A 13,216-nucleotide genomic window follows, 5' to 3' on the forward strand; every position below is an offset into this window, starting at 1 on the left:
ACTCCAAGTCTCTACCATTTGTAATAGGACATCATTTCTCCTGAAATCATGGAAAGTTTCGGCTTTCCCATGGTCTGTATGTCGTATTCAAAATGTAGAATCTGCCACCAAGTATCAGACTGCGATAAACCAAGAAGGAGCTCAAAAAGGCAACTCTATATATACGTGAAAAATTGTTTTGTTTTTATTATTTTTTTATTTATGCAATATAAAAGAATGTATACAACTCGCACTAATGTGTATCCACATTTCTTTAGCACTTCATTCCAGTCCAGCCTTACAGGCCCAATGTCAAATCCATTTTGATGTCCTCGTTTTCATCTCTGTATATAATGCCATAACATAGCATGTATGGAGAGTCAACACAATGATGACAATATGATAGGCTGACTCAAGAATTACAGCACTCTAAAGGCGTAGAGACTAGTGGCGTTATCCACAACGCTTTCAGTGCATTATACATTGGAACTTTAACTATTGAGCTTTTACACTGTAGGCTTTAGTTATCAAAGACAAACCTGAAGAGAGAGCCACGGTTAGCATCCAAGCAAACAGGCACGTGCAGGAAGGGCACCCAGTTTTGGGGGTGGGGGAGGGGGGGGGTGGGGGTTGAGGGGTAGCAGCAGGACACTATCCCGCATTTACATAGACGTGATAACTTAATCACTGATCCGGAAAAAGACATCAAGTGCGGTTACAAATACAGGTGCTCTCATTACTCTGTTCCCCTTTTCTCCCCTTTCCTTTTACTGTTTGTTCAATTTGGGGCACCACACGCTCCTGTACAGTCCTCGGTTTACTACATAATGATGCAAGAAATGGTCTATGATTAGAACGGAGTGGAGAAATGTCAGTAACATGGACAGAAAGAGCTGAGTTATAATTTTTTTTTTTTTTAAACGTTTGTGTCGAGTGTCTCAATATTTCTGAAAGTCACATACTTTCCAGTTTTACACCCCTCATATTTTTTATTCCTGGGTACTTCTCGCTTTCTAAACTTTGAATCCCTCTTCTGCTTGTCTTGATCTGGCAGTATTTTAACAAGTGCTTCTAAGATTTAGTATGCAAAGACTAAAATGACCGAATGCCTAATATAAAAAAGAAAGAAGATCTAGAGGTGCAGTCTGTGTTGGGTGCATTCTGGGTGGGAGTGAATAATTCTAGACATCCTCAACACTAGGTGGTGAAACATGCAGAGCACATTAAACAACACACTTACTCTAAAAATAATTTTGGTAACCCAAGCAGTAAGTGTAGACTTTCATTTAGTAGCACATGCAAGCAACACATTATCTAAATCTAGCGACCTGCAGCACAAGAGAGAGCTCCAAATCACAGGAAAGGAAGTCAATGGAAAATATCTGCCACACTATTTAGAAGCATTAAAAGTGAGTAATCATCAAGTGCCGAAAAACGTGCAAAGTTTCTGAGCGAATGTCTCTCTCCCTCAGTGGAGGAGTAGAGACGGTTTTGAATAAATGTATAGTCTCTATGTAGCAGGGGCGGCCCCTCCGCTATGGCGGAGAAGCGTCGTCCCGCTAATTAAAGGCAACATAAAAATAAAATGATAATACAACTATTATATCATCACTTTATTTTTCGTTTCCTCCTAGTAGGGCAGGGATGAGGGAGTGATCGTCGTCAGCAGGGGGAGGAGGAGTAGTGTGCACTTTAAGTGCACATGTCAGTTTGGCCGGCCATCCAAGGTCTCACAAAATGGGTGAAGAACCAGTGTAGGCTCCCAGTACCCAGTTGATCAGGGTAACAGCTTGAGAGAAGCATCTGGATTGGTTGGGGGGAGAGAGACGCAGAGAAGCACCAAGGCGGCGAGGAATACTGAAGCGGCATGTAAGTGTTTTTTTTTTTTTTTTCATTACTACACCCACCCGGCGCAAACACACATTCCCCGCGCAAACACCTACCCTGCGCAGCCCCCCTGCATACAAACATGCGCAACACACACCGCACAAACACACCCCACCACGCGAACACCCCCTGCACCAACACTACCCCACGTGAACACCCCCCACGTGAACACCCGCCACGTGAACACCCGCCATGTGAACACCCGCCATGTGAACACCCGCCATGTGAACACGCACACCTGTGTGAACCCCCACCCCACCAAGCATTATTAAAAGCAACCGCCCCTGCTATGTAGTAGTGTTGAAGGTTGAGGACCAAGGAGCAGGCTGGCTAATTGCAACCTCTTGCTGCACCCCTTTTTTTCTAGGTTGAGCTAAGCGCGTGACCTTGTGTATACTTTTAAGTACACTTATACTGTGGGCTTAAAGCGATTTCATTTGTTGGTTGCAGTGTCCTTTAAAAATCCTTGCTTGCTAGTGGTCTGCTCTGCCTCTTTGTCCCTCCTTTTCTCTTTCAGAGCAGGGACCAACTACTGCATAATTACACTTTGTCCTGTTTATCTCTTTTGTAGGGGATCTTTTTTTCCGTTTTTGCCTGCTCGTCAAACACTGTGGGTGTGTGTTTCAGAGCAGCCACGCTTCCTCGGGCAAGTCCTCCAGCAGTTCTTCCCTTCCCCCACCACCCTCTGCAAACATAAAACAGCAGAGGGGGGAGTTGTCAGGGACAGCATGGCCATGTTTCCTGTTTGAAATTTTGGTAGGAATATCATAACATTCTTTATAATCACTTGTCGTGTATCTAAAAGAAACCCAAATGTTTTACAAAACGCCTCGTAAATTGTAGTACACGCAATATAAATGCAATTAGAATACAACACAATGAACTAATGATTTACTGTCTCAGATTAAAGTAAGAGTGGGGAGCACCATTATGTACGCTCTCGCAGTTTCATTCTGCAACGCTGCTCTGCCCTACCCATTCACATAGAGAAAAACAAATGGGCGAGCTACTCCTGTTCATGGGAGGGCGGATTAAATGGGCTATCAGAGAATAATTGTTCAGTCATGTATGAAGGAGACAAGAACAGCAGAAACATCACTTCACTATAATACCAGACAGTATACGATTAACTGTTCAGCGGGGCATGGCCTGTTGGTTGTACCCTGGGGATATCAATGAGAAATGAGCAATTACTTCCAGGATGGTGCATTTTGTTTTTTGTTTTTTTTCAGCTGACTGGACAGACTTCCTGGGTGGGTCTTCTCTTCCTAACCAATTGCAGTGTTTTAGGGTGGGGCGGTTGCTCAACATCTTAGAGTACTATCTCTTAGACCATCAATAATTGAGAACTATCTTTGAGATTCTCCTGTTCCTGTCTTCATGTTAGAGACACGCAAGCAAAGCAGAAGCATAAGGATGTTAAAAACAGTACTGGGGGGTAATGTCAAATTTAGGATCTTCTAAACTGATGCAGGAGAATGAGCTTATATATGTGGTTGGGTTTGGTAGAGGCTATTTTGTGTGAATTGGGATTTGGCATCAAAATTCCCATTGAGGTGATGCTGGATGTCTAGATGAATGGTTTTTTTTGGCATTGCTGTTGGACTGGTTGTCTGGTCTCATGGATTGGGTGCCATCTATTTAACAGCATAGTTTGGGTGCTGATCGCCCAGTTACATAAATTGTGGCTTGGTTCAGTATTTGCAGAAGGTGGGACTTCTTTGTCTACTTGCAGGGCTTTGGTAGTCTCGGTGCAAGGGTGTTTGTCTAGTGTAGGAACTGAGGCTTGTTTGTGTTGGAATGCTTTGCGGTTTGACTCAAGCTAAGTTATACTGTAACAATGACTTATCCAGTCCCTTGAAGACCGTTTAAAGAACTGAAACAGTGAGTTCTATTGGTGCTGAGGCAGTGAAGTATCATGACAAGTAAGTTGAATATTTTCCAGGGCCTTTTCCAAATAATTTTCTTTCATAATTAAATAGCTTTTGTGACTGGCATTCATTTTTTTAGTTTCCTTGCAGTAGCCATGCCTTTGAAGCTTGACACTTATGCCCCATTCATTAGACACAAATGTCTTAAGTTTACATATAAAAGCTCAGCTTTCACCAGGAAATAAAGTTATACTGTCCTGATATTAAAACTGGCAGTTTTTTTTTTTTAAACATATATATATATATATATAATAATAGACTGGGAATTTCATTCGAACAGCATCTCTGGAGATAAAGATTTGTCGACTTGTTTGAATCAGTTACAGAAGCACAGTGTTATTGTCCAAACTGTACTAGTCCGACAAAAATCCTTTGAGCATACTCGGTATTTTGGAAAGTATACAAGATGGCCTCTTAATTAAATACCTGTTTTGACTGGCAATCATTTTTTAGGTCAAGTGCGCAAGCGCTCTGACGTGTTGTAATCTATCAGTGGGCTTTAATCCACGGCCACTGCACGGCCATCAGTATAACTCGTTTGTGGGCTTGCATTTCAAAAATCCTTTATCATTGGTAAATTGCTTTACTTTTCTCCCTCCTTGGGACAGTTTTGTTATACCACCTTGGCCATCGACCCTGTTACATGGATAACTGCACGACTGCAGATACGTTTGACTGCGAGCAAACTTCTTTTTCCTTTTGTGTCTCTCATTCGCGCTCACGTTCATGGCTGCCAAGGTTCTCTGAATTTGCTTGCTTATGTCAAGTGTTTTACTTTTCATTTTCAACTTATGTGGGAAGAAAAGTTCAGTTTGGGATTTACAACACTAATAGCTCTAATTCGAGCAAATGCGAGACCCATTGCATTGCAAATCTGCTGTTCACACTGTTCTGGTCTGTTCAGAGGGGACATTGCCTGGTATCTTGGTCAGTACTGCTCCCATGGGAGCAGTTTTATCAATGCTGATCTGTATATGGTACTCCCTTTAAGGAGCAGCATAATGAACAAGTGACTGTGATTAATTCATGCATTCCAAACACCACCTGGTCCTTTCTCTCTGGTCCCATCTCACACCCACAAAACATTCCTCCACAATTTTGGAGAAGAAGGAAAAGAGGCGAGCGAATGAACAGAGACTGGAAATGATAAGAGAAATATGGAAGGCCTGGCAAAACGAAGATTGACCTAGGGAAGTGATAAGTAGTGGTAAATAAGGATGGACAGAGTTTAGAAAACTAGAAAGAAAGGCAGAGAGAAAGCAAGCTGGCCATGAGACAGCAGAGGAACAACTGACTGGAGGAACTATTTGCAAATTAATACAAAGAGAAGGAGCCAAAGTGTGAGTGACAAGGGAGGATGTTAGGAGGGGAAAAATAAAAATAAAAAGCTCTGTGAACATTAAAGGGAGAAGGAAAAATGTTAACAAGAAGTTAAAAATAAGTTCTAAGGAAATACTGTTTACGTGTGGGGATGTAATGCTGGGGTTGAAGAGGAAGTGACTGGTGCTCCATAGCGCCAGAACACAGAATTAAAACATAGGTTTATGTATGTACTTTCAAAAAAATGCACTACACTGGAGAAAAAAAACATAGCACACTGCCTGCTGGCAGACATTCTGGAACACTATGAGGTCATGTTAAGTTCTGTTGTCGATGGATTGAAAAACAGTGAAAGATGATGCTGAGTAAGCAGATAGCATGTTATTTTGTGAACATACGTTACTCTTCATTTATAAAGGAATGCTGGATTTTCATCTCCCAAGCTGCTTCTTAATGTCACACAGCTTTGCACATACAACCACTCACTGACCAATGATTTGCTTCTTTCCACTCCAATGAAAATTGCTAGCTGTGGGAAGAGATCATGCTGGACCCCAATGCCTCTTACCTCTGCCGGCATGTGCATCAACAGGACAGCTGCGATGGGCGCCTGTGCCTGGCAGTACCCTTCATCTGGGCGGTACAAAGTGTACGCTTTCAACACTCTGAACAGATCCTGCTGTCTGTAAAACATACAGAATAAAGTTCAAACATCACAAAGCAAAGTGTTACCCAGAAGTATAACCTGCCATCACCACCTTTCACTTTTCAAACATACAAGGACACAGGATGCTCGATCTCGGGTCAATTTTCTATGTCTCTTTAACAAATGTTAGTTTTTTTTTTAAGCTGTGATAGTACAAAGGAAAAATAAACATCATCAATAACATATTAACAAGTTCACCTTACAGTTTAATTGTTAGTTTAAATCTATAAAGACAAAAGACAATGCAGTACTAGCGGTTATACTCATAACTCACATGTATATGCATTTGACAAGATCACAGCAGCACATTCCCAAACACTTTGTGCAGACATTCTTCCACCCATTATTGAGCATCCTCCCATCCAACCTTTAACCTATAGCAGTGGTTCTTAACCTTTTCTTCTTCTATGTACGCCCAATGTATAACTATTAGAAGCCAGGGACAGAGTCAATTTCTACGATTTTAACCCCTAAACAATACACAAAAATACAGAAACAAGTACACAACAAACAAATACACACATCACTAAATAGCTGCTATAATCTGTAAAAAAAAAATAAAGTATGAAAATCAAATTTTTAATGGGAATGGTGGATTTTTCAACTTTTTTTTTTTAATTCTGAAAGATGAAACAATATGATAGATTATAACATATCACTGTCTTTTTAGGTCGAGCCTAGACAGCGCTTGCGCTGTTGCCTAACGACCTGTTGTAGATGGTCTGTGAGGTTCAGCTCCACCCAGTCACTGTGATTTGTGTATGCCAGTGTACTTTAAATATCCTTGCTTGCTACTGGGTAATCTTACTCTTTGTCCTACCCTTTTCCTTTTTTGTCTCCTCCCAGGAGATCGGACCAACTACTATCTAAATACACTGCTCACCTCTTTAAGATGTGTTCAGGGACTACTTTGATCTTTTATCTGGAGCACTGGGAGGACTGCTTGTCTTTCTGAGCTCTCTGTAAACAGGGCTGTAAATCTTTTCTGGTCACATTTGCTGAGCATTCCAAGACTTTCCTCCCACCTCTATGCTGTCTTACTCGTTTGTTTACATCGCAGGTTTAATTATTGTTTAACTTTGGAGGCCATGCGTCTTTGAACGAAACACCTGCTTTCATTTTCACCATCGGGGGTTATCCCCTGCTTGTGACAGCCAGCACTCCCTGTGCCCTCTCTCATGTTTTTTTTTTTTTTGATAAAGAGATTTTATTAAATTTTGCATAAAACAATTATGAATACAGTACTACATGATGCCAACGGGCATCAAAACAGTAATGGGCAAGTCCTCGGTTCCTGCCCCTTTTATTACTAAATGTTGCTCACCATCCACTCTTAAAGGCCCGCTACATCCTCCCACTTCCCCCATATCTTCTTATGTTTGTGTAAGCAACCTCTGGCCTCGTACACAAGTTTCTCCCGCTGCGCACACCAATCCACTCCCCGTCTCCACTTAGCCAGTGCCGGAGCCACCCTGGCCTTCATGTTATTGGTGTATTACATGTGATTGACCCTCCTTTGTGTGTCTCGTTCCCTCCCATGGCGATTTCACTAATTGTTTCTTCTGGTTGTCCAACAGAAGGAGGCAGTGTCTTGTGGGTGAGGGCAGTGCATGGGCCAGTCTTCACACTACGCTCTTTGCCGCTCAGTGCAATGCCCAGCAGCTTCTTTCCTTTAGAAGCTGTGTTTGTGTTTTGTTGGCCATCCTCTCCCTGATCACTAGTGCAGCCATTTGCAGTGCCATTACTTATTCTCCCTGTGCTGCCCCCTTGCAATCCCCAATCCCTCCCACAACACTGCTTGTCTACCCCCAGCACCACTCCAAGGTCTCTGCTTGTTTTTTTTCTTTTAATTTAATATAAATTACCACTTCATTTCCCCCCACCACCCTCTCACCCTCCCAAAACACTGCTTGGTTTATGTATGTTCCTTCCTGTGCACTCTCATAGATTTGCTCTTTGCCTCGTGTATCAGCGCGGCACGCGACTGCGTGCTTAGCTGACAGCATTATTTCTCCTCACTTGCTGAAAACCATGACTGCTCTTACATTCTTTCCTCTCTTTTCCTTTATTTGTTCCCCAGTAAAACGAATTTGAAAAAGAAGGAAACACATTGGCTGCAAATGTCTTTTGCTCCTTTCCTTTATTCGTACCTCTGAGAAATGGATAAAAAAAAAAACACTTTGGCTGCAAATGTTGTCTTTTTCTGTCATTTATCTATTCCAAAGTGCAGCCTAGGGAGGGAGCGAAACTTTCAAAATAGGTGGAAAAAAAAAATCCTAAATAAAGCAAGACAGAGTGGTCATCAAGTGGCCAGTTTGGTTGTATTCAAAACCACACACATTAGCGCCACTTTACGGAGTTTGCCAGTTAAGCACTACTTTTGTTTTCTCTTCTTTCTTTGAGCAACATTGGGGGCTTATTTACAAGCCCATTGCACTGCTGATATGTCACTTTTTCCCAAATTAAAAGTTACGCAACAGCAGCGCAAGGGGCTTGTAAACAACCCTCATTGTTTTCCCCAGGTGAGGAAGTGCATCATTCCCAGAGGTCCTGCAATACCTGGTTGATATATAGAGTGAAAAACGATTAACATGATCCTTTTTTTTTTTTTAAACAAGTTTTATTGATTTCACAATATAAGTGCGTAGATACATTTAGTAAATGATTGTGAGTGTGCATGTATTATACATTCAGAATCTTGACTATGGTGAATATCACATAACAAACACTCTCTTCATGTTGTGGTACCTTAATAAATAGTGACCCAGTGTACCTCCCATCTTGGTCCCTATCTCTTATCTGATGGAGTATGGATACTAGTGTCCAAATATATAGTGAACGGTAGTGAGGTCTCTCCCTCGACAATATCTTGTGGTGAATTTAACATGTAACTTATGTAACTCTTAAATCCCCCCCCCAGAACCCTGCCGCCCGCCAACCCACTCCTTGTACTGAAATTCCCCGCTGTTCTGTGATCTATATTACCCCTGATCGTCACGCAATAGGTACCAGTTAAATGGTTCTGGCCTATGCCCTGGTTCCTAATTCAGTTGTCTGCCAAGTGTATGAGGGAGCTGTCTCGGCCTCAGGAGGGCGAAACATCCGACTCTGCTTCTTCCGCACGGGTGTACGAAGGCTCAGCATGCAATGTGACCAGTAGCCGTTCCCAGGCCTCCTTTAGCTCAGGAGAGCCTCTTCCCTTCCCAAGTTCCACGTGGAGAACTAACCTCTCGCATTCTGCCCATTTCCTCAGCTCCCTCCTCCAGCTTGACGGGTGGGGACCCGTTAGGGTTTTCCAATTCTTCGTCAACTCTCTTTTAGCTAGTATAAATGCAAGGTCCTGAAACCTGCTACTTGCTTTATTCTTGGGGGTATGAGGAAACCAATGCAGCAAGCAATGGGCAGGAGTACATGCTATATTGCGCTCTATGATGTCTGTGACGCCCCTCACCACTGTGTTGGGGGCAAGACCACATCATATGCATGAAGTCTGCCGCCTCAGCCCTGCAACAAGGGCATTTCGCTTCTAGTACCCGGAGATGATTTCGCAGCCTCCGCGGGGTAAGATAGGCTCTGTGTAAGACATAGAATTGTATGAGTTGAAACCTAGCGTTTCTGGATATTCTCAGCACCCTTTCCAGTATTCGGCCCAATCGCCTTCTGGTATCGGGGTCACCAAGTACGCCTCCCATTTATGTCGCAGGTCCTCGAGAGGCCTCTGTTCTCCTGCACAGATCACTCTGTATAAGCCTCTAACAGCTTTCCGCAGCCCGTCCGAACTGAGACGATGAGGCACAGGTTCCTCACCGCCTTCCCTCCAGTGCTCCCGAATGACACTCGTGACTGCCCCGTGTATCAGGAAATGACCCCGTGGGAGGTTGTGGTCCTGTCGGAAGTCCTCGAAAGGCAGGAGGTTACCCCCCCGGTATAAATCCCCCACCTGCAAGGCTCCTGCCTCCTCCCAAGATAACAGACCCCTCCAATCTCCTGCCCGGGGCAGCCATCAGAGCCAAGCCATTGGGATTTCAGGTGCATATGGCACGGCCAAGCCCGCTCTTCGGAGACAGCGTCTCCAGCACTGACAGGGGATGCCAGCCTCAGGTGTAAGCTCGGGCCCAACGGCACTTCCGCTATAGAACATTCTCACCAGTACTGATCCGGGAGGGGGGCTGCAATGTCTGTGTTTCCTTCTCCAGCACCTCGCTCCGCCACCCACCAGGTCAACCATTGTAGCTAGGCCGCCAGGTAGTAGGCCTCGAAGTCCGGGGACCGCCAGCCCCACCTCTGCCCGAGGTCGTTTTAATTTGGTTAGTGCTACCCTATGTCTCCCACTACCCCAGATAAACGCTGTGAGCATGGAATCTAGTTCTCAGAACATCGCCATAGGGATCAAAAGCGGCAAGGTTGCGAAATAATACAATAGTCTTGGCAGTGCTACCATCTTGGTGACTGCTATCCGCCCAGCCACCGAGAGTGGGAGCGAGCCCCAGAAGCTCATATTGGCTCGCAGGGCCCCGATGGCGCTCCCTATGTTACCCTCTAGGAGGTCGGGTCTGGAGTGATAGATTTTAACTCCCAGGTAGGGCATGCAGCAGGGCTCCCACCGTACATTCCCCATCTCCCCAGGTGGGGCACAGCTCACCAAAAGGGGGAACAGAAATAACTTCTGCCAGTCAACCCCCAGGCCCGTCAGTCAGCCAAACAGCACCAACAGGTTCCGAGCTCCCTCCAGCTCTAGGCCAGTGTTCTGTAAAAACAGGAGCAGGTCGTCTGCATAAAGCGCTATTGTGTGGTGTCGGGTGCCCTGCAGTAGTACCTTGTACCAGGTGGCCGCTCTGGCCCGAGCAGCCAGCTGCTCCATCGCTAGAGCAAACAATAACGGCGATATAGGGCAACCCTGCCTGGTGTCCCTCTCCACTGGGTACTGTTCCGATATGACGGTGCCAGTTCTAACTCTTGCTTTGGGACACATGTATAACAGCTTCGTCCAATTGATAAAACCCTTGCCTAGGCCCATGCGGGCCAGCACTGCGTATAAATAATCCCATTTTAGGCAGTCAAATGCTTTTACGATGTCTACGGACAATACTGCCGCCGTGCCCACCAGTGGGGCAATGGTGTCCGCAATATGGATAACACGTCGTATATTGTGGGCAGTGTTCCTAGTAGGGATAAAGCCCGCCTGATCGGGGTGTACCAGTCGGGTCATGTTTGTGAGCAATCTAGTTGCCAGTATCCGACTTAGGATCTTGTAATCCGTATTCAGCATAGAGAGGGGTCTATAAGATCTGCTGTCATCGGGCGGCTTGCCTGGTTTCAGCAAGCGGACTATCAGGGCTTCACCTGTGGAGTGTGGGAGTTGTTTCATTGCACGTGACTCATTGTACAGATGTGCTAATGTAGGGATCAGTTCCTGCGCATATGTGGTGTAGATCTCAACGGGCAGGCCATCTGTCCTAGGTGTTTTCCCCACTGGCCAGTCCTTTAATGGCATCATTAATTTCTGACGTCTCAATATCACCCCCCCAGTACATCCCCCTCCTCTTCGCTAATGTGTGGTTGTGGCAGTGCATCCAGGAATGCCAGTACATCTTCTCCCTCCCCATGCGATGTACGAGTATAAAGGGTGGTGTAATATTCAAGGATGTGATGATTGATTTCAGTCTGTCTGTAGAGCCTAGTACATGAGGGTGAGCTAATCTCGGTGATGGGGGAACCCCGTTTGGCAGGGTTGGCCAACCATTCCAATGGCGCTCCTGCTTTATCCCTTTCTGTGTGCGCCCTTGCCATGTATTGTTTGTGATCAAAGCAGCGGAGCCTTTCTGTGTGCTCAGCAACTCTCTCTCTGGCCCTCTGGAGCCTCCCCTGCAGCTCAGGGCGCTCCGGCCTCATCTTCTCCATAGATCGGAGCTCTGTCTCAGCTAAATCGATCTCTAGTAGTAAGGTTCTCCAAACCCCCATTGATGCAGCGATACAGCATCCCCGCATCACCACCTTGAACGCTTCCCATGATATTTGAGGAGAAGGGGCCGTAGCCGCATTGTCCTTGAAGTACTGCGTAATACATTTCCTTATTTGGTCTCGGTATGCTGGAATTCAAGGAAATCAGGTTTAAGGCGCCAGGTGGGTATACAGGGGGTAGCCCGTGTCCATGACAAATGCAAAAGTACAAGATTGTGATCGGAGAGGGTTCTTCCCAAATACTCTATATCTCTAATTTGGGTGTGTACAGCAGGCATAGATAGGAAGGTGTCCAGTCTCACATGGAGATCATGCACTGCGGAATAGTAAGTATAATCCCTGGCCTGGGGGTTAAGGATTCTCCACGAATACCTAGGGTGTTAACTGAGGGATCCCGCAAGGGAGGGTGAGATCTGTCGAGCCCTGGTCTGGCTACGCAGTTGAAATCTCCCCAATCAGCACTGCCTGTAATAAGTGAGGAGCTAGTGTGTGTGATATCTGATCGAGGAATGTGCCCTGATCCATATTAGGCGCATATATATTTATCAACGTGAGGTCCTGCCCTCCTAATCGACCCGTGACCACCACATATCGCCAATCCGGGTCAGTTAGTGTATTAGTCATTTGGAACAGTACTCCCGGTCTTATCCAAATTAGGGTGCCCCTTGCATATGCGGAGTAGGTTGTATAAAAAAAACGTGTCCCCTCCATCTCCTCTGTAGCGCTATGCCCTCTGCCACCGTCAGGTGAGTCTCCTGTAACATTGCTATGTGCGCTCCCCTCCCACGTAGGTAGGAGTATACTTTGTATCGCTTAGCCATATTATGCATGCCCCATATATTCCAAGAGATCACTTTGTATTTGTGTAGGCTACTCCTAGGGAATGGTCAGTCCTTTTATGTCTTTGCTCGCCCTGGACACGTGCAGCCACATCAAGCTAGCAGCAATCAGGGTAATTTCTTCCTCACGGGAGTGGCATTCTGCGGGTGTCCCAAAATCTAACAATAACTTCCCCAGGACAGGTGTGAGAACAGTACCCCATCCAAAGTTTTACGATCCAAAGTCAATGTTTGTTGGGTGGGTGTGATGGGTATTCCAGGCAGACCCCGCTGCGATTCTGAAGGTTGTGCTACGCCGCACTATGTCAATGTTTGGAAGTGTCGTTTATCCAGGGCTTTGCAATAAATGCATGGTGCCCAGGCACCATGTCATATGATATCCTCAGCAGATCTCTGTGTCACAACTGGCAGCTCCACACTAGTAGCCACTGAGCTTTCAGATTCGGCGTCAGAGCCTGACCCTCAGGCTCCTTTCTGCGTCGTGCCCGAATTCGGGCTTGTATCCCATCTGCTCAACTCTGCCACTCGCCGTCATTCCTCCGAGGTGCGTGCCACTCCCCCGCGTAGATCCTCCGGTTCGGGGTCGACCACCC

General features: G+C 45.5%; 1 protein-coding gene across 1 annotated transcript in view; it reads right to left on the reverse strand.

Annotated features, from left to right (window-relative positions):
- Positions 1-13,216, reverse strand: part of TBC1D10A (TBC1 domain family member 10A) — a 249,806-nt gene that overhangs the window by 32,299 nt on the left and 204,291 nt on the right. The window contains exon 5 of the mRNA XM_069214621.1: positions 5,686-5,800. Within this exon, the coding sequence (XP_069070722.1) occupies positions 5,686-5,800 (115 nt within the window). The remainder of the gene's footprint in view (positions 1-5,685; positions 5,801-13,216) is intronic.

This window comes from Pleurodeles waltl, chromosome 11, assembly GCF_031143425.1.
Source record: "Pleurodeles waltl isolate 20211129_DDA chromosome 11, aPleWal1.hap1.20221129, whole genome shotgun sequence".
Classification (NCBI taxonomy): domain Eukaryota; kingdom Metazoa; phylum Chordata; class Amphibia; order Caudata; family Salamandridae; genus Pleurodeles; species Pleurodeles waltl.